This window comes from Pseudomyrmex gracilis, unplaced genomic scaffold, assembly GCF_002006095.1.
Source record: "Pseudomyrmex gracilis isolate BER0280 unplaced genomic scaffold, ASM200609v1 scaffold_136, whole genome shotgun sequence".
NCBI lineage: Eukaryota > Metazoa > Arthropoda > Insecta > Hymenoptera > Formicidae > Pseudomyrmex > Pseudomyrmex gracilis.
This window is the reverse complement of record NW_018020720.1, coordinates 16,465-39,728: the sequence shown is the minus strand read 5'-3', so window position 1 is coordinate 39,728 and position 23,264 is coordinate 16,465. Positions and strand designations below refer to the sequence as shown.

General features: G+C 36.7%; 2 protein-coding genes and 1 long non-coding RNA gene across 8 annotated transcripts; 1 reads left to right on the top strand and 2 right to left on the bottom strand.

Annotated features, from left to right (window-relative positions):
- Positions 1–175: 175 nt before the first annotated feature.
- LOC109856814 (double-stranded RNA-specific editase Adar) lies at positions 176–14,221 on the bottom strand. Of its 4 annotated transcripts, none has more exons than XM_020432490.1 (9): positions 9,978–9,997; positions 6,492–6,555; positions 6,330–6,400; positions 5,663–5,723; positions 4,757–5,563; positions 4,220–4,611; positions 3,773–4,067; positions 3,452–3,645; positions 176–3,311 (listed from the first exon to the last, which is right to left on the bottom strand). In XM_020432490.1, exons 2-9 carry the CDS (start codon positions 6,538–6,540, stop codon positions 3,213–3,215), a joined length of 1,968 nt encoding a protein of 655 aa, XP_020288079.1. In that variant the 5' UTR covers positions 6,541–6,555; positions 9,978–9,997; the 3' UTR covers positions 176–3,212. The 4 variants fall into 4 exon arrangements, with proteins under 4 accessions (XP_020288079.1, XP_020288078.1, XP_020288077.1 ...); XM_020432489.1 differs by lacking the exon at positions 9,978–9,997 and adding an exon at positions 7,102–7,183; XM_020432488.1 differs by lacking the exon at positions 6,492–6,555 and having other exon boundaries at positions 9,978–14,221.
- On the top strand, positions 7,257–9,386 carry LOC109856817. 2 transcript variants are annotated; one of them, XR_002250420.1, is made up of 3 exons: positions 7,257–7,345; positions 7,617–7,872; positions 8,028–9,385. It is a non-coding gene; the product is annotated as an uncharacterized LOC109856817 (long non-coding RNA). The 2 variants fall into 2 exon arrangements; XR_002250421.1 differs by having other exon boundaries at positions 7,332–7,419; positions 8,028–9,386.
- Positions 14,222–15,752: 1,531 nt separating the features above from the next.
- On the bottom strand, positions 15,753–22,673 carry LOC109856812 (major facilitator superfamily domain-containing protein 6). 2 transcript variants are annotated; one of them, XM_020432483.1, is made up of 11 exons: positions 21,254–22,673; positions 20,027–20,573; positions 19,605–19,922; positions 18,787–18,908; positions 18,320–18,545; positions 18,105–18,239; positions 17,734–18,003; positions 16,911–17,169; positions 16,484–16,777; positions 16,263–16,375; positions 15,753–15,996 (listed from the first exon to the last, which is right to left on the bottom strand). In XM_020432483.1, exons 1-11 carry the CDS (start codon positions 21,652–21,654, stop codon positions 15,886–15,888), a joined length of 2,796 nt encoding a protein of 931 aa, XP_020288072.1. In that variant the 5' UTR covers positions 21,655–22,673; the 3' UTR covers positions 15,753–15,885. The 2 variants fall into 2 exon arrangements, with proteins under 2 accessions (XP_020288072.1, XP_020288073.1); XM_020432484.1 differs by having other exon boundaries at positions 15,904–15,996; positions 16,310–16,375.
- Between the last annotated feature and the right edge of the window lie 591 nt (positions 22,674–23,264).

Here is a 23,264-nt window from a genome sequence, read left to right as displayed (position 1 = left end):
TATATATATATATATATATATATGTATATATATATACACACACACAACGCAATAAATCTCGAAACAACTTTTCTATGAACAAAACGATGACACTTTCGATTAAATGACGTGCTCTCTCTCTGACGTGCGATGTGTGATACGCAGATAAATTTTCTTTTTTTTTTGTTTTTTTTTGTTTTTTTCTCGTTGCCGCTCTGTTTATCCGAAAAACCTAAATTGCATCTTGATTCGTTAGATGAAACAACTCTCTCTATGGCTATATAAACGTAGGCGAAGATAAAGCAACATACTTCGTTGAGCCATTCGCTTGGCACAAATATACGACTATTATCACATATTTAACATAGCGAGCGAACACTCTTTACTCCGCCGTAGCCACAATCTACCTAATAAATACGATTCAATTATAATAATGATTGAGAAATACAATATTTAAGTTTTATGCTACAAGAAAAATAAGAAACTGGCGTTAGAGCTCATCCTCAAAAAAAAAAAAATGTTGTGTGTTGGCGCTTTACAACTTGATACAACAACTCTTGACGTATATATATAAATTTTTGAACATAAAAATGTTTCTCTCTCACACATCTCTCAAACACCACCGTAAAATAAAATTTTATACTATTACATATACTTAATGCAAAACATACACACTTAATATTAAGGTCTTTTGTTTCTCTCTCTAATACAAGATTTTCTTAAAACGTATATCGAGGAAAAAATCATTACTTAAATTTGCGAGTTAATAATTAATCTATTGTGTATATATATATATGCGATTCTCTAAAAAAAACAACAAAGGTTTTTTTGGTTTTTTCGGTGTTGTATATATAAACGTAGTATATTTAAAAATAAAATCAAATAAAGTTCTTTATGCAAAACTGGACCAGCACCGGGCAGTGTGTCACTACGGCAGAATTGTATTAATCATAATACTGGCACAGTGAGGCAATGACCTTAGGATTCTCTCTTTCTACCTCTAATTAATATACTCTATATTACTTATAACGTATTTTTATATCTGAAGAACTATATAATTCACATAGTGTGTAGTATCGTAATTTTTTTGTTTTTTCTTTTTTATACATCGTCTACTCTCTTCTAGTTTTATACTTCCTGTACATCTATAATATCATATACGTACTGAAAATAATAGCCATTGAACTGGTTGCAGACAGTTGCGCGTATATTACGCGCGCGGGACTCGATACGAAAAGATTCTAATTTACAAAATCAGATAAAATTTCGTCAGTGTTTGTAAAAAAAAAAAGTTTACGCACGAGTGGCGACATTTCCTGACATTTTGCCGTTTTTCGAATATACACTTTCTTAGTCAAATACCTTGGAAAAACAAAATTCGATCTTCTTGCAAATTAAATTATCTACACCGAGAAGACTTTTGTGTGTTAACAAAAACAAAAACAAATAAAACAAAAAAGAAAAAAAACAAAAATCACTGCGATACCCGTTACCAAATATACTAAAGCACGTGCGATCCCGTTCGTAACTTGCTTGTGTTGAGGACATTTTCTCTTATTTTTTACACATATGTCTAAATAATATATCACAAAAATCTTAAGAAAGCGCAAGTTCGAATCGTTGCACAAGACGATGAAATATATATAGTTTTTAGATATATTTGGACCAATTGTGTGTGGGGGGGGGGGGACAATGTGTCTTGAGTTTTTAATTAAAGTTTTTTTTCTAAAATTGAAAGTTGACCAAAGATGTTCTTCGCATTCACTTTCGCGTTGCTTCTATAAATAAATTTATATATATATATATATGATTTCAACAAGTGCAATTGGTAAACGAGAACACCGTGTGTTGTATGTGTGTGTGTGTGTGTGTATGTGTACAGAGCGTACAGAATCATCATGATGTAAAACTCTGTCCCATCTCTCTCCTTTTTTGCTGAACTTTGCAACAAAATTGGTATCTTTTACGATTAAGATCCATTTTTTTTTTTTTTTTTTTTTTTTTTTTCAGATCTGAATCCAATCACAGCCGTCGAGGATGTAAAGTGTTGTTGCAACTTTACTCGTTGCCACGATATCTAATACCTTATAAAAATCCCAGATAGCATTGCGCGGACTTGTGAATAATGCGAATAAAGTTAAGACGTCTCCCGGGGAGGGGAAGTGGTTGTGTTTCTCGCGAAACAGAAATTCGTACAAATTTCGTTCGACACGAATAGCCTTTTATACCCACTTACACAAAAGATATGTTCATTTGTGTAGTTTTAACATACGTGATGTTCGTTGTTCACACGCGCATATAAGTGCGTATAAAAATACATTGCACACTGAACGAGATATCATTTCTTATCTTTGTTAAACAAGTCGATTATATATCTTTGTGATAAATCTTAATAAAAAAATTTGCGTATTTTCGATGTAGAATGTTATCTGGGAATGTCTAGGTATAATGCACTTTTTTTTTTTTTAATGTATATACATATATATGTGTGTATACATGTATATGTCTATAAAAGACTAAATGTTGCATCTCTTAATGCTACACTTTAATTAAAAACTACTATACGAAATGACTTGATTAAGTCAGTTGCCTATGTAGTATGTGTCAAAAAACTGAAGAAGAGGGTGAAAATTATGTAGAATGTCTCCACGAAACAACGAAATTATTATATGTACAAAGAAATGAAAAAAAAAAAAAAAAAAAAAATTATATTATAAATAATTTATACAAATAAATATATGTCTCCTTTACGTTTTCGGATGCTGCATCAAAATTATTAAGAATTTTATCGTAATAATAAATTGCTTTACAAGATCATATTTAATTCTATGAAATTCTATATGGATATGTGTGCTGAAATCGATTTTCCGTTAACAACTATCTCCGCTATTAATACGTCAAAACAATATAAAGCTTCAAGTTCTGATACTGGGTATTTTTTTTTTGTGATTTTTTTTTGTGTTTTTTTGTTTTTTTTCTATCGACTACTGTTGTAATAGAACGTAACTATTAATAACCACTAATAATTCGTAATATACTTTGAACACGATAAATCTGAGATCAAAATCAAGAATTATGTAATTGCGAAATCCTACGATTTATGCTTTACTGATACCAAATTCTGCCATATTATGACACGCCGAACGAGCGATCTAGTTTGCACTAGGAACTACATAATCTATGTCTTGAGGTTTCGAATTACTTATTGTGATGTTATTATCACTCCAATTTAGTCAGATATCTATTTCGAACATATCTTGTTCAATCGGTTTTTTTACCCAGCTTCCAAGATGCGCTCTCATAAAAGCGTCCTTTAGTTGCTGCTTGGCAAGCTAGAAAAAAAAAAAAAAAAAAAATTGAAGACAAAATACGTAAAGAATATTGTATGTTCTGCGTGTATTTAAAAAAAAAATCGCGTTGCTGTTTTATTTATATATTATTCTTATTATTATTTAAGAAAACGATTACTCACCGAGTAATCTTTTACTGAAGATTTTGCTTCGAGATAGTGACGACATTTATTTTCGTCGACTTCATCTATGGTTGGAACCTTGTTATTTAGGAGATTGAAAAATCTTCTGAAAAACGCTTGTTTCGATAGTCTAGACGGTTTCCCTAATTCATCTTTGCCAGTTGTGCTGTTTATAACTTCAGCATCGAGTTGTCCTGAAAAATGAAAAATATAAAATAAATAAAAAGAGTGTTCACATTTTTAATTACGCTTGTACATTTCTGTTCGTAAATCTCATACGTAACGAAACGTATATATATATATATAGGATTATGCACGAACCAATTGTCCAGTTTACGCTGTAATTAGGTGCTTTTCCAGGTTGTCTCACTTCATTCGACGTGACGAGACTCATACAGGGTTTGTTAAGTTTATACGGCGGCGGCAAACCCTGAATATGATTTTCAATACGACCGCATACCGCTCTGTACATATGGCTCGGGTTTAACAGACTGCCGAGGACAATGCTGTGGAAGTAAATTGGCTCGATGAAGTGGCTTAGGAGCGCACCTTGTACGCCAAGTACGTTCCATCGAGCTATTTTGTCCGAACACGACATCGTCAACAGTCTTTGCCCCTAAAAATCAAATAAAAAAAAAAACTACAGTTGATACAGAGAGAGAGAGAAGAGAGAGAGAGAGAGTCGCAGAGTTTTGCAAAAAAAAACACAACATAATTGCAACAACACACGTATATCTAACTTTTGTAAAACGCACTTAGAAAACGTACCATTAGTACACCATCCCAAGTTTGAATCCCTTGGCTCTCGTGACTCTTAACGGGAATAGTCCCCTCGCCGGATTCAATCTTCGTGCGTAACTGACCTCTAGCTCGTCTGTTGGGATGTTTGTCGATAGCGTCGTTTTCTTCGTGAGGCGAAAAGATTCTCGCGTCTCCGCAGGGAGCGGTATTGATGTATAGATGAAATTGTATGCCTTCCTTCAGTTTGAATCCCTTTTTGGTGGATTCGAGAATGGACTCCGCGTTCTTGTCTTCAATGTGAAGTTCCAGTTGATTGTACAGATACTCACAGAGGCATCGCCGTGCCACAACTTCTGCGTGACAATCGTTCACGGCACCGCCACTGACGCTCAGATGCTCGCCAGATATACATTTTGTACCTTTTCAATTGTTACAAAACAAAAACTACTTAACAGATATTCTTGTGTTTTATAAAATCTATATACTAAAATTGTTAGTTAAAATAATCAATGAAATATATATTTATAAAATAAACATATATATATATATATATGTATGTCTTACCAGTAGCAATACATATTAGTAGAGCATCTGTTCCTTTTGTTTGTACAATACCAGCTAAAACTTTACGCCGTGCGTGCTGCGGCTTGTTCTGAATAAGTTCTCCGAATTTCGTGTTAACCATTTTGCCAATTTTGTCAGCTAATATCTGCGGCAGAGTCATTTCTTGCCAATTTGCAGCATTATTAAATATGCGAAGTGGTATACAGAATGAGGAACTATGGACATTTCTTAATTTAGCTAAAGCAGCTTTACTTGCTGCCGCTTTGGCCTGTTTCTTACTAGAACCAGTCCCCTCGAATGTCTCTCCTTCAATAGTTACCGAAACCGTGAACTTCGCATAACTTTCCCCGTTGTCAGATATGCAGTTATACGTAATACCCGGATAGAGTTCGTTAATCAATGCTACTGGGCCTTTATCTAAAAATGTATTAGGATTCTTTGGTTGCTGCGCTAATGGTTTAAACGCATTGACAAGATGATTATCACGTTCCGTCACGTCGCTCGTGAAATCTGGTTCAAGAGGCACAACAGGCTGGCAAGTATTGATAGCTTGATGAACTTCGGGAGTTCGAAATTGAACGATGTTTCTCAACGCAATTTCGGCAGCGGCTTGCTTAGCCGCCTTCTTGGTTTTTCCTTTTCCTTCGTATGTTTGCCCATCAACTTGTACAGCCATGGTAAAAATCGGCGCGTGTGTAGGTCCGGTCTGCTCCACGACCTTGTATATAGCTCCATTTTTCAACTCATTTAATGCGCATACTGCATTTTTCGGTTGCGGATTTTTACGTTTTTTTGTACTAAAGGTCTCTGATTAAAGATAACAATTTTGGTTATATTAAAATAATATATAAATTATATTATCACGCAAAATACATATAAATATTAATTTATTGTTTTAACTCTTACCTTCTAGGTCTCCGTCCAATGATCTTTTGAGAATAGGTTTTTGTAAAGTCCCCGGCTCCATCTGCAAATTACATCTAAGCTGTAATAGCTGCAATAAATGTTTCTATTTCACCGAAAAAAATTCGCAAATTATTTATTCTGAAAAAGTTTTGTCAATAAATTTCAATTTTGCGTCCTGTATTAATACAAAAAAAAAAAAAAAAGAAAAATCAGAAGTAAGTTGAAACTTTTTGTGAGATTACATAATATCAAATTTATGCGTACTTTTATATCACACATTTTAGTGATATCTGCACGGCAAAGTGAAACGTATCCAAGAAAAGTGAGCAAACAAGAAGTTAAAAAAAAGGGAAATGATGAACGGCAGTTGAAGCAAAACACTGAAGTGTTTCATCATTTCCTTTTTTGAATATATATTTGGAGCATTCACATCAATCGTCGCAAGTTAAAACAAAGTTGCTTGGTTAAAACAAGAAATTAGACGCTATCTCCGGACGTTGTCGTTCCACCGCGACGCGGTTCCACATTATTTTGGTTACCATTAAGTCAAAACAAAAACGAAATATATCTCCGGAATGTGATACCCATCGAATATACAACCGTTTGGCCACCATGTGCTTCTCTCGCTCGCAGAGAATTTTGTTTCAAAAATTTGTTTGAAACTCACCTTCACTGTATTTCCGTTAGGTGTATTTTCCACCGCATTCAATGCATTATTGTTGCTCGGGGTCTCGCACTCTGAAAAAAACGAAATAAGCACGCACACTTTTTGGTGTAGAAATATATTGCAAGTGTATATCTTTGGAAAATCAATAAAGCCATTTCGTACTTGTCTGACTCGATTGTTGGTTATTTAGTAACGCCAGTCCTGTTGACATGATGCGTCCCACACACTTCGAAAATAAAAATAAATAAAAAAAGAAAAATCTCCTACACTATATATATATATATATATATATATATAGTCGATGAACGTTTTCGCGGAGAGCACTGTCGTGCGTTGTGCGCCAGATTGATTTTAATTATTCTCGTGTATGCCGAAAACCCGCAGCGCCATTGCCGTTTTTTTTTCGCATAATCGACCTAACCTAATCCTAACACGGACGCACGGATGTAGGGATTATATCGTCGCTTCCAACGGAAACGTTGCTTGTTCACTTGTACACGTTCGGCGTGTAAATTTTTCCACACAGATATCACGTTGCTCCGCGCGTGCTAAGCGACGAACTAATTTCTGTATATATATATATATATATATACACACACATATATATATATATATGCAATAGCCGCTTTGCAAAATTACGAGAGAAAAAATGCTGCCGCTTTACGGATTTCTCCGCATTGACTCACTCGAGAGAAACGCGCGCCTGTGGGTAAAAAAAAAAAAAAAAAAACTATACCTGAACTCTCTCTCGCAACAATCTTTACGCACTTACCTCTTCGCTTGTGTGGCTCGGACCGAGTCAGTAGTATTAACGTGCAGTAACGTGTTTAGGGCGCCACACAAAATGGTGCTTTCCCACTGACTGACCGGGGGGTGAAAAAAAGATTGAAAGAAAAACTATACGGGATGACTGGAGAGAGAGAGAGAGAGAGAGGGGGGGGGGCGGAACGATGTCGTATTGTCTCTTCGTTGGAGAAGAAGGCCCGACTTCTTATCTCTCAACGAGAAGTGTGCAGGTAAGATTCTTTTGTGTGCGACGTGCCAGTGGCGAAATCTCGAAACGGAACATATAGCTTTCTCGCGAACTCAGGTACGTGATGACGTCGCGCGATTTCAACGTCTCAATCCTCATCGACATCATTTTTACGTGTCATTTTTAGACACACTTGTGTCCACTCGGTGTTTTTTCTTTCTTTTTCTTTTTTCTTTTTTTTACCGTTTTCGAACGATCGTCTCTTCACTTGTGTGCAAAATCAATTCACTTTTTTTTTTATTCGCGAGTTACAGAGGAAGTTGACGTGAAAAACTCCGGTTCGCGCGCATCGGATCACGGGGGAGGGAAACGTTTTGTCCAAAGGATGAGATGAAAGGGAGCCCCTTGGCTACGACGCCGCACCGCCAGGCTTACTAGGGATGAAGCCAGCCCTATGATGCGTCCTTGACTGTTTACTGCGCAGTGTGTATTGCGCAATGTGCGAATTGCTCCGGTTTTGTCGGAGCCACAATTTCGACGCGAATTTCAACGCGAATATAATTTATCTAAGTAAGTGCGATTTAAATTTGCGAATTGCGCGTTGTTTGTTCGTCCCAAATTGTTGTTTGTATTTTTTGTCCCACCCTTTGTATCGAACGATATTTTCTTGAAGCAACAAGACGAGAAAGAATCTGTGTTGTAAAATTCAATTTTATTTATTTCAGAGAAAAGTGTGTCTTCCGCATTGCATGGAGCAAACTCTGTTCGAGAGAGAGAGAGAGAGAGAGAGAGGGAGAGAGAGAGAGGGTTTTAGTTTATACTCCTCTCGCTGCTCGTCGATCGATTTCGCGCACATTTGCAAATCGTATGATTTGTTCGGATTTATATTATCGCTTTTCGAAATAATGATACGTCGGAATAGTGGCGATAAAAATTGAGAAAAATGAAACACGAGCACACTGCAGTAGCGTATCTATCACGCAAAGTGTTGTACGTATAGTCACTCACCCAGCAAACAATTTCTGTGTGTGACTGCGCAGATCTGGCAACAAAGAAACTCTGTGTGCAGAAACGCTACAATACGGAAACACGCTTTGCGTGCTGCCCCAAAGCTGTTGACACACAGACACAAAAAACAGACATCAAAACCCCATATCCTACTGAGGATACAGTAGATGAATATCGGATTCGATGTGGCGGTTGGCGACAAAAAATCGCGACATCTTTGACAACCAAATTGTTTGCTGGGCACTTTTAAATAATAATGGCTTTGGCACGTGTCTCTGAAAAAAACGCGCGATCCGATCGTGAAAAAAAAAAAAAAACCTCTTTATATCGCACACGACGGAAGTCCGTGTTTCTACCTGAAAAGCGGAATGTCGATTGGTTGCGCGAGACTCCCCCCACGACGCGTCCTATCTGCACGTGCCACAGAAGTTCTTGTGTGGACGCGCGTGTATGCGTCAACACTTGGTTTTTTTGTGTTAAGAAAAAATTTATTGCGAAGTAGATTTGAAAATTTATCTCTCTCACAAGCTTCACTTGTTCGCTCTCCCTTTTGCCACGCACTCGATAAATTTCTGTTCTCAGACTTGTCACGCGAATTTTTATAAATAAGAGTGAGAAATATATATATATATATATATATATATATTTGCGAAATACACTTTCTTACTAACTGAGTTATTAAGGTCGAGCCTCTGATGTGTGTACGTGCATTTATATATATTTATACATATTAACTTTGCGTAACGTATAAATTAACATACGTATGGAAATTTAAAAATTTACATACATAGAATTGGTTTGCATATGTAAAATAGCAGTCGCGCGTCAAATTTCGCGAGGAAAACATCCGGACTTGACTCCCGTCCAAATGTTTTTTTTGTATAATGAAATTTTTACATTCCATGAGAAACAGGAAGATACATTGGGTTTGAGGGAAGTTAACAAATATATACAGAGTGTTCGGAAAAAATCGCCAGCGATACTTTGGGAAATGATTGGAGATCCAAAAAGAAGAAAACAAGAAGCTATATAAATATAAGTTCGCAAATAAGTCGCAAACAATAAATATAGCCACTTTTATGTTTAAAAATCGTAATTTTTTTCATAATCATAATTTATCTTATATTGTATTTTAACATAAATAACTTCACTTCGGACTATTTTGATAGAAGAATGAGAACCTGCATTCGTGCTGAAGGTGATCACATTTTAAACATCATATTTAATTCGATTTTAAACACCTGTTTATCCTTGATTTTAAAGATAATGTAATTGTATCTACAAATATCAAAAACTTGAAAAAAACTTAAGAAACAAAAACTAAGAATTGAAAAATTAAAAAAATAAAAGAGGCTACAACTCGAAAACGACTTGTTTTCGGACCTATATTATTTATTATAAATAATATAGGTCTTTTTTTTTCCTTCTTTTCGGATGCCCGATCACTTTCTGAAATGAACTTCGAATGATTTTCCGGACACCCTGTATAATTGCGTGTACATCGACTCGTATCGACCTTTTTAATACCTGTGGTTGTAAATTTTCGAGCTTTTAAATTATTGAAATGTTTGCTTTATCAACAAATACACTTAAGAGACAATGTCGGGCAAATAAAAATTCATACGTACTTACAAATTTAAAAATTAAATTTTGTTTCTCGTACTTACCACACAACTTCTTGTATCTTTTGATTACAGCCTCGACGTAGACCGTGCTGTGTAAACCGCGCCGAACGATTTCATCGTAAGTTACGCGGATAACGTCCGGATCGTTGGATAATATTCCCTGATTGAAGCACTTCACGATTGTACGAAGGTTCAAGTGATTTAATAAAAAACGCAGCTTCTTCAACAGACCCTTGCGAGATAGATTTCGCAATTGGGAACGCCATGCGACATCGCACAGTCGGTACAGACGAAACGAACGTTTCACTACTACACGTGTTATCGTGATCACGATCTCATACAATTTCGTTTTTTCCTCAGTCATCTCATATACTTAAATCACTTAAAAAAACAATCGGCGTTCTCACCTTCACACGCGCGCACGATGTCTCCCGCGCGTGCAGTATAAAACGAAATAGTTATTGAAAATATATACACACACGTGTTCGTTTCTTCGATGTAGTATAAATGTAACGTTGTTCGCGATAACGATAACGGCAAATTGATACAATTCACACACAATATCGGAGATAAATTATTATATCTCCTCTACGTTAGTCAATATACTGACGCGTGAAAATCACATCAATTTGCCGTTATTGTTACGGCAAACGTTTACGGCTTTCGCTTTTTGGTTTTAATCACCGACGTGTCGTTTTGCGCGAGCCCCGTTTTGACACACCGTACGTTGTTCAGAGAGATCGCAAGAGTCTCTCTCCGCGAAAACGTAAACATATATCCGCTCGTTTCTTCTTTTATAAACAGTCTGCCTGGTGCCATTGTCCGTACGCATGTGTACACGACTCATACGCGCGCACACATACGTACGTACACACGCGCACGCACACACACGCACAAGCATTATACGTACGCGTGTATAGCATTTATGTATAAGATATAATAAAGCAGAGCTCTTAAAAGAAAAAATCCGCATGAAAGAAAAAACAAAACAAAAAAAAACACACAACAACAATCAGTATTGCGTTATTTAAATGCGATCTTGTGTGTTCACAGAACATTTATTTTATTGCGATAAAATGTTTTTGTTATCGACGAACACAAAACTTTCATTTTTTCATCAAGTACTCGCAAATATGCGTCTAATTGCAATGCTTCGTTAAAATTCATCGTGTTATTTCAATGCGTGAAGAATATTTCAGAAGAAATGTTGTTTCCTGTATATATATATATATGTATATATATAAGCAATGTCTTCCTGTATATATTCGATTTTTTTTTTTTTTTTTTCAATAGTTTGCTTTTTATTATTGTTTCGTCGAATATTCGTAACAAATAATGATCTTCACGTACGAAATATTTATAGAATCTTTTATAAACGAGTTTTTAGATGTTTTTTTTTTCTTTTTTTTTAAATATATTCTTCCGATGCGCGCGCGCAGTATTTAAATTTTGTCGATTTAAAAAAGTACGTATCGTCAACCGAGAAAAAACGGTGAACAAAAAAGCATGAAAAAGATCCATATTACATTTCTAATGAAACTGATGAAGAAAACAAATATAGCGATTACATGTGCAAAGTGAAATATAGTTTCTTAATTATTAAAGCACACTATGCTCTTTTTTGCTACATTAAGCCTACGGTGTTTCATATGATATGTTGTTTACATATAAACTTTTTTTTATATGTATCTTTTTACTCCGTGTATTCTCGCGTTCTCTTCGAGAGTCTCGTCTGTGTGTGGGTTAGTTTTGTTTTTTTTTTCTTTTTTCTTTGTCTTCATCGCGGCTTCATCTCCGCGCGCACTCTGTTTCCCAGACGCGAAAAAGGGATTACAATAAATACTTACAGCCTTTGTGTTACGTACATATTTGCGTGTCATCCTTATACGTACATACGTGCGATTCACTACGATTACACTCAGCTAATTTTAATCATAGAGTTTTGTGTCTTGTCTCGATAATCTAGCTCGTTAATGGATTATTGTGTCTGGTATAATGTGACTCTCTCACGTTCACAGAGAAACAGAGAACTCGTTCTCTCTCCTTTTTTGGGTTGTATTGTGGGGTAAAAATATGTTGGTACATTTTCGGCAAATATTCAGTTTTTGCAGTTTGTGTGTCAAGCGTGGGCGTGTGTGTGTGTGTGTGTGTGTGATGTTGTGTAATAAATTTAATATAACACATGTGTCTAAATTCTTATTTTATAGCACACAATCCATAAAACGCAACAACAAATATATTTATACTCCGAATGCAACGTTGTTCACACGAAGCTTATTTTTACATTAACTTAATATAAGTCAATCTATTTTCAACTGGAATATATCAATCCAATCAAAATCTGAAGTATGTATATATATATATATGTAACTATAGACAACCACACGCAAGTCAAAAATTCAACTATTCAACAATATCAACGTAACAGTTTACAGTTAAACGTGTGTTAAAATAAACAATATGTTACATGAAAGACTATTGTAACAAATATTTTTTTTTTATCTCTTTGCGGAAACATTTCTTCGTGAGGATTTGCAGAGGTTAAAGAGAGCCATTTATCCTCTCGATTATCTATTCTCTCGTTTCTTTAGTACGTTTGTCTAATTAGCACTTCCCCCCCCTTCCCTCCGCTGATGCATACACGATACATAAGCGCACAGTCGAATACAGTCGTGTCACATACATTATATCGTATATATATATATGTATATATATATATATATAGAATGTGGCTATATATATAATTTATATAATACAAATACGCACATATATATATATATAATACGCGGTGGTGTTCCGAAGTGTTCTCTCGGATCGGTCGCTCTTCGTGCGCAAGACATTTTTCGCTTCAGTCTTTGTGTGTAAAACATAAAAATTATTTTTATACACTTTATTATAATAAAAATCTCCGCATAATATCGATGTGTTGTAGTGATATGACCGATACAAGAGAAAAATGTATCCACCTGTGTGATGTCGCACATCACACTCTCGCGTAATATTTCGTAAAGCGTACGTTCACCAAACGAAGATAATGAAAATTATAATATAATAGCTTGTTTTTCTTCTTCTTGGTTTGTTTCAACGGAAGAATGAGAAATTAAAATCTTCCTTGTTGCACGCGTCGGTCAATGTACGATTTACAAAAATACTACGTATACAATGCATACATGCGCCTGTGGTGATTCTCCGATATAATTTATCTCAGTTTCAGAATTCGAACTAGAAGATATATATATATAGATACACATTACAGTTTTTCTACCTCTGTCTCTGAATAGTAATGTCCCGCGCGTTCTCAAAACTTGAAGCAGAAAACGAGTTTTAACTCTGTCACCGATTTCTTTCAGGGAACAACCATTTTTTTTTTTTATAAAGATGCAAGTTCTTTTTCTTTGTTATTTAGCAATAACGTCTGCTGAACATATATTTAACGTGACGTAGAATCGTATGTAATTATGTTTCCCAGACGGTTGTCGACGATGGTCACAAGACTTGCAGTTTTATGAAAGTCGAGTTTATACCCGGGTGGCAAACTTTCTCGCTCTGCTCTGCGCGACATTTTTTTATATATATATACATATTACTATTTTTTTTTCTCTGTTCTTTTTTTTTTTTTTTTTCAACAATAGTATAATACAACTTTTGTCTCACAACATATACTTTATGTAATCAAAGTAGTAGACACGATAGAGAGAGAGATAGAGAGATTTTAGTTTCGATAAGAGATTTCTCTAAGAAGAATTTTCTATTGGGGGTAGTCACGTCTCAAAAGTTTAACAATCTCGGTTTCGGGAACGAAAGATTTGATATATAATAAATAACGTGAAAAGTGAGCGGAATTAGCAACTCTCTACGCGGACAATTATATATATATATATATATATGTATATATAGAATATTATTTACAAGTGAACATCTCTTCTTCGATTTAGTTTACGCACGTGTCCTCGTTTAAACGATCGCCAATCGACGAGATCGGTAAAAACGATCCGTATACAATACGTTTCTATATATAGAATACGGCTCTCTGTCAGATTATCTCCCAATTACAATTTTGTAATATCAATTCTCATATATGTTTATGTAAATATTTTTGCTTTTTTTTTTCAAACAGCATGTACAGATCTATCTATAATTCTTTCGACAATGTACGTTCGTTTCTTTTGCGAACGTACTACTGCTACAGTGCGTTGGAATGATACCCTGAATATTCAAGATAGTGCGAACGTTCACGCGAATAATAAAAAGAAATTGTCATATTAATTCTCGAGATTCTTTAGCGCGTTACAAAAAATTCAATAAAAATGTTTCTACCCGAATTAACAAATTCCACGAATTCAATCGAGAGATTCGGAGAGAATCGTCAAGTCATATTGTCTTCCCCGTTGTATTATTATTATTATTATTATTATTATTATTATATTATTACATGCGGGAAGATGACGGAGAATTCTTAGAGAGCGAGGAACTAACAAGTTGTTGCGTCAACAAGAACGTCAGGGAACTTTCGATAGGCACTTTCGATTGAATCAGATCAATTTGGTCTTACCATTAATTCCCTGACGCCCTAAAAACACGCGAAGAACTTCTTTTCCGTCGAAAAAAATAAGAGAAAGCAACGTAAAGTAAATTTCAGGAAAAAAAACAAACAAACAAATGTACAAAAACAATTATCAGAACAAATTGTCGGAGGAGGACGGTGTGATAAAGTTTATACGTACAAGAGACCGTACAATAGATCTGTTGCTGAATGGAGCAATTACAAGAGAAGCATTATTGTTTCCGCTCGTCCACAGATACTACTTTATCACATATCCCTATCTCAATTACGTGTCTGACAATGGCGGCACAGAGACGTAAACGCACACGCGCACTTTGTTGTTTCACACACACGCATAGACGCACACAACGCGCACATATTATTATCACGAAGAAAATATAGTTTGCAAGTAATGGTTTTTTTTTTTTTTTTTTTTTTTTTTACAACTTTTTTTGGAGACGGGGAAAAAAAAATTTTTTTTTTTTTTTTTTTTTTTTTTTTTTTTGTGCTCTACGTTGAACTACGTGCTTCAACTACTACGCGCTTGGTCCTTCGTTACGAGTCCTCGTTTGGAGATCGATTCTACTACTTATTTCCCGCGTGGATGCTGTCGGGGGAAAACTAAATAGTAGAGTTTTCGTTGAGAAGAAATATATATATATATATATTTCTTTTTAGAAAATTACTATATATAAATTTCTTTAATCGCATACACGTTTCGCGGTGACTTCGGTATACCGCTCGAGGCGACGAGCGATCCTATTTCTCTTCGGACAGAATCGGCCTTTCGGCGACAACGACCTCGTAATCGATCCGCGGGGGATTTGCGTTGAATTCTTCACAGATAGAATCGTTGGCCGTTTGTAATTGGTCGAGCGCGATCACGCCGCGACCTTTTATCCAAACAGAGCAATGCTGATTATTGCATGTTTTTTGGACGACGCGCTCGTTGCTCGCAATTTGCTGACCCCGCACGTGACACTTACCGCACGACACCACCACTTGTTATATCAAGTGGATATAATCAATGGACCTTCTCTTACTTCTGTGTTTTCTCAAAATATATGTACACACACGTCTTTCCCTTCAAAAATCTCTAATTAAGAAAATCGAAGATCTTGCTAGATAATGCAATTTAAATTTAACAACAACAACGCAAGTCTCTCGAAATAAAAAAAAAAAAAAAACTTCAGGTAAAATAATAACGAACGCGCTTTCGGTGCGCGTGTGTGCGCGTATGCGTGGTATATATTTGCATTTTGTATGGTATTTTATATTTACGTTACTATAGGTATGTTTTTAGTAAATGTGTGTGTTTCTTTCTTCTCCTTCTCATCTTCTCTCCGCATTCTCTACTGTGTCGATTGTAAGTAACAAACTTTTTATATATCGACAGATTGAATCTCGTTACCAGTCGTAATCGTGCTGATGAAAGGGATTGGTGCACGGTTGTTGGGCATGCAGTTGGATAGTCGGTTTTACGACATCAAGTTCACCACCCACCACCTCATTGTAGATCTATATATCAAAAACAAAAGAAAAAGCGTATCGTCAGTTTTATCCGCTCGACGCCATACTCACCGTCGGAAGTTGAACAACAATGTGCGTGGCAAAGTGTATAAATAGGATTTCTCGTTCAGTGATATCACTTCAGAGAAGACGCGGGTAGTAACACAACATCTTTTTTCTTCGTCTTCTCTCTTTCTTTTTTTTTTTTTTTTTTTAATCGACATGCGTCCTCTTGACGGACATTTTTTTTAAATTAGAATCAAGTTTTACTGAACCTGGAAGCTCCTACGAATATACTCGTCTTCCCTCTTGCCAGTCATACCGTAATTATATCCACCCTCGCCTCCACCGCCGCCGTTTAAGAATGGATTTGTTGGATTGCCGGGACCTGCGGCAATAAAGTAATTGATGAAAAATATCAAAAATCACATCCAAAACTGCGTACATCACAAAGCAACACAATATTATTAAAAAATAACGCAGAATAGATTCTCACCTCCGTTAGCACCAGGTACGGCCAGATTTCCACCAGCGGTTTGATAAGTGGCACCGTAGCCGGAATCCTGATTGGCCAACTCGTGCAAACGAGTTGAACTCAGAGCGCGCGGTATGGCGTTGCTCGGTACGCCGTGCGGCGCCAAATGCGTGGCTTCGGCCACTTGACGCGGATCCTCCGCCAGCGGTAATTCGGACACGAAACCGGTATCTTTTCTGTAGAAATTGATGAAGACGAAAACTCCTAAGACGACGATGCAAATGTAACCGTACACGCGAAAAGTCGCGGTCGTACCTGCACACGTTGAACGTAATATTCATACACACGCATATATGTATATATATATATATATATGTTGCTAATCGATATCGAGAGTAAAAATATTATTTTTATTTTGAAATCAATGGACTAATCGAAAGACTTTTACCGTAAGCCGCAACGAACATGCCACCGATCACCGCTCCGCAACCTCTTCCGAGTCCGTGATGAAGTCCCTGAAGAACACCCTGCGCGCTCGAGCGCAACTGCGCGGGTGTGTTGTGAGCGATGTAGCTGCAGCACGCAGCCCATACGGCCGCGTGCGTGATGCCTTGAATGAATTCGAAGGGCAGTACCCACCATGGGTTTTTTAGCCAAGATATGTAAAGAAAGCGCAGCACATTTCCGCCCAGACCCATGCACAACACCTGAAATATTGTTCAAATAGGATAAAAGACCCAATTACTGTCACCTGTCCAATTACCGTCACCCTAAGCTATTTTATTTAAAATATTAAATAAATCCTATAAAGTTACGCATGAAAACAATCTAACGTAGAATTTTAAGCACAATTAATATAACAAAAAAAAATCCAGCACTCAACATTCGCGTCTCATTTCTTTCATTTTAGGGGGTGACAGTAATAGCTCTCTCTCGCATCGTTCTTTTTTAATTATTAAATTTATAAATAAAAAAAAAAATAGAGATTTTGAGAGGCGGTATTATTTTGTTCCTTATATTAGAGACATCGAATAATACCGGATAAGAAGAAAAACACATGTTTTTGATAAATAAGTAGTAAAAACAATTCGCTAACGCCAGAGTTTATTATTCAGGTGACAGTAATTGGGTCTTTTACCCTATTGTTAGATAGTTTTCTCTCTCAGGATTAATTCCAAAAAAAAAAAAAAAAAATGACTTCGAGCAGATTTCAAAAGTTTCATTTTTCTTAAATCTTTGACGCACGTTATCGCATTTGTTTGTTTGTTTACCTTAACGTGTCCGATCTGTCGGATCAATTTGAAACTGAAGAAATACGCGAAGATCTCGGAAATGTGATTGATCACGGACGCGACGCCGAAAAGCGTCGGCGAGCCGCCGTAATCCTGCAGATGCCAGAAGAGGAAAGTGAAGATCAGTCCGATGCCGAATCCCATCCACCACGCGACGAAGAGAAACGAGGCGCACTTCAGATTTTTAAACTGTTTCAACACCGTCACCCATTCCGGTATTTCTTTTATCGTTTGAGCAAACATTTTGGTCTAAAAAATCAACATAATTTATATTGTTATTACTAAAAATATATAATACGTTACTAGTTGTTTTTTTTTTTTTCTGCATTGAAGAACTATGTATAACTGACCTTCCCTTCGGGAGGTTGAGGTTTAAGATCCACGGCGGCGGACGAATCCTGAAGACCAGGCAGATTAAGCTGTTGAGATAATTGACTTTGAAGTTGTTCCTCCCGCGTTGGCTCGGCGGGAGGCTTCTCAACTTCCTGCAACGCAACAATAAGTTTAATACCGTGTTAAATATACCGATTTGGTCACATTAAAACAAAATGAGTCAGAAACTCACCGGCTCGGCGGGCGCGAAGTCATACTTGAAAGTAATTTGCGTTGCTGTTATCAGTGCGGCGCCCATTAGTACACTGAATATCGCGAAACAAATCGTGTAATTCTTTTCCCTGTCGTCAGGTTTGCAAGGATGATCCGAGAACGCGGTGCTGTGATCAAGAGCGATTCCAACGAAAAACATGGCCAAACCCCATCCGAGACTCCCGAACATGCGTTGATGGCCGTATCTGATTTTTTAAATTGAGATTTCATCTTCATAATTAATTTTAATTAATTAATTTTAAATGCAGACAAATTTACAGACCGCGAAATAACGAATATATAAATTTGTTCGATATTCAAACAAACAGAATTGAATATATATATATTGATTTTTATTTAGCTCTTTGAAAAGCAAAAGTTTTAAAACGCAACGTCGTTTTATCATATCGCAAAGAGCATTGGAGAGATGTTATATTGATATTGTACCTATCAGCGTCCTCGCCGAGCAGAGTGATAACAGCCGAGTCGGCTAAAGTTATAGCGGGTGCCGAGAAAAATTCACCGACAATTACCAACAACAGCAGGAGGAAGAACGTCTTTTGAATATCCTGAAATCATCGGGAGGACGTGTCGCATAAGTGGGACAAAAAAATCGAAACTATTTCCGAGTGTAAAATACAAACATTTTGCGTTCGTTTCGAACATAAAAAAAAAAAAAAAAAAACAAAAGTTCGCGTACAGGCGCAATTAATTTTTTTTATAACAGATCAGATAATAATTTTTTAAAATTAAGATTTGATTTTTTAGTGAGGAGTATATCTGGATCGTATAAGTGGAACAAAAAAATCGAAACTATTTCTCAGTGTAAAATACGAACACACACACACACACACACATTTAGCGTTTGTTTCAAACATAAAAAAAATTAATAATAAAAGTTTGCGTACAGGCGCAATTAATTTTTTTTTTTATAACAGATCAGATAATAATTTTTTAAAATTAAAATTTGTTTTTTTAGTGAGGAGTATATCTGGATCGCATAAGTGGAACAAAAAAATCGAAACTATTTCTGAGTGTAAAATACAAACACACACACACACACACACACACACACATTTAGCGTTTGTTTCAAACATAAAAAAAAATAATAATAAAAGTTCGCGTACAGGCGCAGTTAATTTTTTTTTATAACAGTTTAGATAATATTTTTTTTAAATTAAGACTTTTTTTAATAAGCGAAGAGTATATCTTTCGGACTTTTGATATTGCGAGATAAATCGAACACTCGCCCGTGTTACACTTACTGGTAATCTGTAAACGATGGAACTGAAGAGCGGTTTCACCCAACCTTTATTGTGTTCTTCGTTATAGTTCGCGGCGTAAGTGACCGATAATGGAGACAGTTGACTCCCGACGTGATACATTCTCACGCTTCTGCGATTTCTAAACAACGGCGCGTTTACGTTTCTACCGTGTTCCTCCTCGCTGTTCTCGATCTTCCAGGTTTCGAACGGAACGTCAACTTCTCGTTTTACCATCACTTTTGCCGGCGGCGGTTTAACGCGGGTTTTCGTACGAGTATGAGCCTTCTTCGGTACCGTTCCGTCTTTCATCGGTTCGTTCTGCGAAATAAACACACGTGTGTAAAATTTTGCGGTAAATCTGAAATATTTTATGTGTATGCATAAATGATAAAAAAAAAAAATAGAAGAGAAATATATTATACCTTTAGGAAATGTTTATACTCTAAAAGATCGGCCGGACGATTTTTCTCTCGCAACGTTTCCAAATCGACCATCGTCTTGGCGTACGGATCGTTGACATTTTCTTCCGACACCGACGTGTCATCGCGGTTGTCGCTCTCTTTTTCCAGAACGGGTGTTTGTTTCTTGACTCTGTTCTTTCTCAATTTGTCGTTGTCGAGATCTCCAGCGTCCACTTTTTTTCCCGTTTCGTTTTCTCGCAACAAACTCGGTTTCTTCGTCGATTCCGTTAATTCATTGTTGTCCGTATTTCGTCGCAATCTCTCGAACACGACATTGGACGCGACTTCTAAATACTCGTCCTTATTCTCGCGATAATACAACTCGTCCAAGTCCGTTGATCTTTTCACAATTCTTTGTTCTCGGTTCGACGCTTCCAGATAATAAGCGGTATTGTTGTTCGATTTGACCATGCAAGAAGTCGGCGGTGGCTGAATGAAACCCAACGGCAGAGTGAAGAGAATCCAGCAGGAAAGTGAAGCTAATAGAATTATCTTGCCTTTTTGCCATCTGTAAGAAAAAAAAAAAAAAGATGGAAAAACATTAACAGATGTAGAAATTTATTTTAACTACATGTCACATCTCAATTATTTACTTCCTTCTAGAATTTTTTCATTAGTTTTATTTTCTTTATATCCTCGTTATCGTATTTTTTTTTTTTTTTTTTCAACACAAACTTCTACGGAAGAAACAAATTTATTATGCAACAAGAGTGTGAGTAAGCAATGTTTATTCTTTTTTCTCTTTTTTTTTTTTTTTTTTCATACAAAGCGAGCTGACACATTACGAGTTCACTAGACCAAAGATCGCTCATTAATGCGATATTATAAGCGTTATTTGCAAGTTTTTTTTTTTTTTTTAATTTATCGCGCGAACCACATTGATAAGACAACCGCCAAGACGCAAATGTGTTGAAACTGTTGCAATTTCGTCATTTCTTATTTTTTTTCTACAATAGTCACCGTAAAGATTCATGTCTGTAAATTAAAAAATAAATTCCCATCTTCGACGACTATCGTAAATAAATATTTCCGTTACACGGTATTGTTGTTATATGGATATCGCATATGTACGATGACTATAATCGCGATCGCGATTACTAATGACTAATTATTATTTAATCGAAACAACGCAGAGTCGCGAAAAACAAACCAATATTGGCTCGCACACACACACACACACACACACACCTGTCAGCCAGGGAACCCCAAAACGGAGCGCTCAAGAATTCGATGAACGGCCTGAGACCGATGAGAAGACCGCACTGTCCGGCGTTCATGCCCATCTGCTTGAAGTAGACCCCCATGAGCGGAAACAGAGAACCAAAGGCCGAGTAGAAGAAGAAGTAGAACGTTTTCACGGTGAGAAGCTCCTGATCGACGGAACCAAAGAGATACTCGAGGATGTCGCTCTTGCCGCGAATCTTGTTGGTGGCTTCCTTCGGTTGGGGATACAAGTTGGGATCGACCTCACCCTCGGCCTGCGGGTCCACCATCGGCCTGGCATTCGGAACCTGCGGCAGAACTCGACCCGGTTGCGAGGGATCGCTCGACGCCCCGTAATCGTAATCCTCGTGTCCGTAGTTCTGCATGATTTTTCCTTGATATCACTTCCTTTCTGGTGGCAGCGCGAAGATTTTGAGAATGCGTCTCGCGACGCGGAGCAAGACGTCAAGGCAAGGGGTGTATTTTTTTCTTATGATTTCAAAAACACGTTTCCGCGCTCGCGAAAAGAGACGCGGCTTTTGCGCGAATATGTGTGTAATAATTAATTATCTTCACACCCTTCGAGAACCACCGTTCTTCTTTTTTTCGTTGTTTCCCGCATAAAGAAAACTAAATTTTTCCGATGCTGAAAACCGAGTGTCCAAAACCGGTTATATGTTTCCTTCGGCGCTTTCGCGTCAAATCGATGTGTCGGGACTCTATAAGGGTAGCTTTGCTTCCAAAATCGATAAACGCGCTACCGCGCCGGCGTGACTTTTGTGTGTGTCGTCTTACCGTTACATACATAGGGTTGCTTTTCAGCAACGGAAACACACAGTCGTCACACTTTGTCGACGCAGTGTCGACTTGTGAACTGAAACGATAATTATTTAACTTGTTTGTTTTTTTTTTTAATTTTATCGTCGGAGAGAGAGAGCGCAGATAAATTATTTTACGTAACTTTTATCACAAACGATGTTCCGGTATGTCACGCGCGGTGAATATGGTATATAACGATTAATGATAAAACAAACGGTGACACGATCGAACGCAACATTTTAGTTGTGTAACGCGATTTGTGTTGACTCTTGTGTGTATACGTAGCTCTGGAAAACCACCCATCTACTCTCTCTCTCTCTCTCTCTCCTACCGACGTGATCTCAATGCCATATCGACTGGCTATTCTTTTCGGTGTGGATACTATTTTTGCATTTCTTCCAATTTCACATTGTCTCACTGTTATTATCGTTTTCCCTTCGAGAAACGGAATGATAACACGATAGCTATCTGAATCTGTCACTCAATTGCGCAGAAGTGTCAAAAATCAACTGTTCTCCGCGAGACAAATCGCCAAAAACGAAACTTATGAAAAAAAATATCGTAGATTTTATCTTTTATACATAAAAAAAAACAGGCGTATATTTATTTATTTTTTTTCCATCTGCGGAATACTTTGTTCGGGTTGTATTTAAAATAGAAAGAAAAACGATATTTGTTTTTGAGAAAATAAATAATCGCTTTTTTTTTTATTGCGTCGTCATATCGATTTAAATATATAAGATTAAGCTCTAAATGTACAATTGAGATTAAATATTACAACTGTATGTACAAGATTTGTTTTACAATATATAAACGTTCTTCGCAACGCGGCGCTTCATCTTCAGATGAATTTGGGTATCAGGTCCATGCGTGATTGCGCGGGACAAACCGCGGAAGAAGCCGCTGTGGACGATGGAGCGGGTTTGGGTGGTCCTTGAAACATGCAGGTTTTCGCAGTCTTCAAGAGACGACCATTGTTCGCGGTACGCCAATAAACCGTGCGAACCGCCTGCTTTCCAGCGACGTAGCTTACAGCACCACCGACCAGCATCTAAATAAATTCACATCATCTTTTTTAGACACACGTTATATCTATATCACGACTCAATATGCTAAAGTCTATGTGGAAAATCGACGCGTACATTTATAAAATATTGATTTTACAAAATATAACGAA

Bases quoted from the DNA above. Each gene is read 5' to 3' on its own strand.
- LOC109856812 (XM_020432483.1), bottom strand. From the start codon at position 21,654: ATGCAGAACTACGGACACGAGGATTACGATTACGGGGCGTCGAGCGAT. The intron at 18,004-18,104 runs GTCAGTTATACA...TTGATTTTTTAG, and splicing joins CTCAACCTCCCGAAGGGAAG to ACCAAAATGTTTGCTCAAAC. The intron at 16,376-16,483 runs GTGAGAATCTAT...TTATTGCCGCAG, and splicing joins CGTACCTGGTGCTAACGGAG to GTCCCGGCAATCCAACAAAT.
- LOC109856814 (XM_020432488.1), bottom strand. From the start codon at position 10,299: ATGACTGAGGAAAAAACGAAATTGTATGAGATCGTGATCACGATAACA. The intron at 5,724-6,329 runs GTGAGTTTCAAA...TGTAATTTGCAG, and splicing joins CTAACGGAAATACAGTGAAG to ATGGAGCCGGGGACTTTACA. The intron at 4,612-4,756 runs GTAAGACATACA...ACAATTGAAAAG, and splicing joins ACTAATATGTATTGCTACTG to GTACAAAATGTATATCTGGC.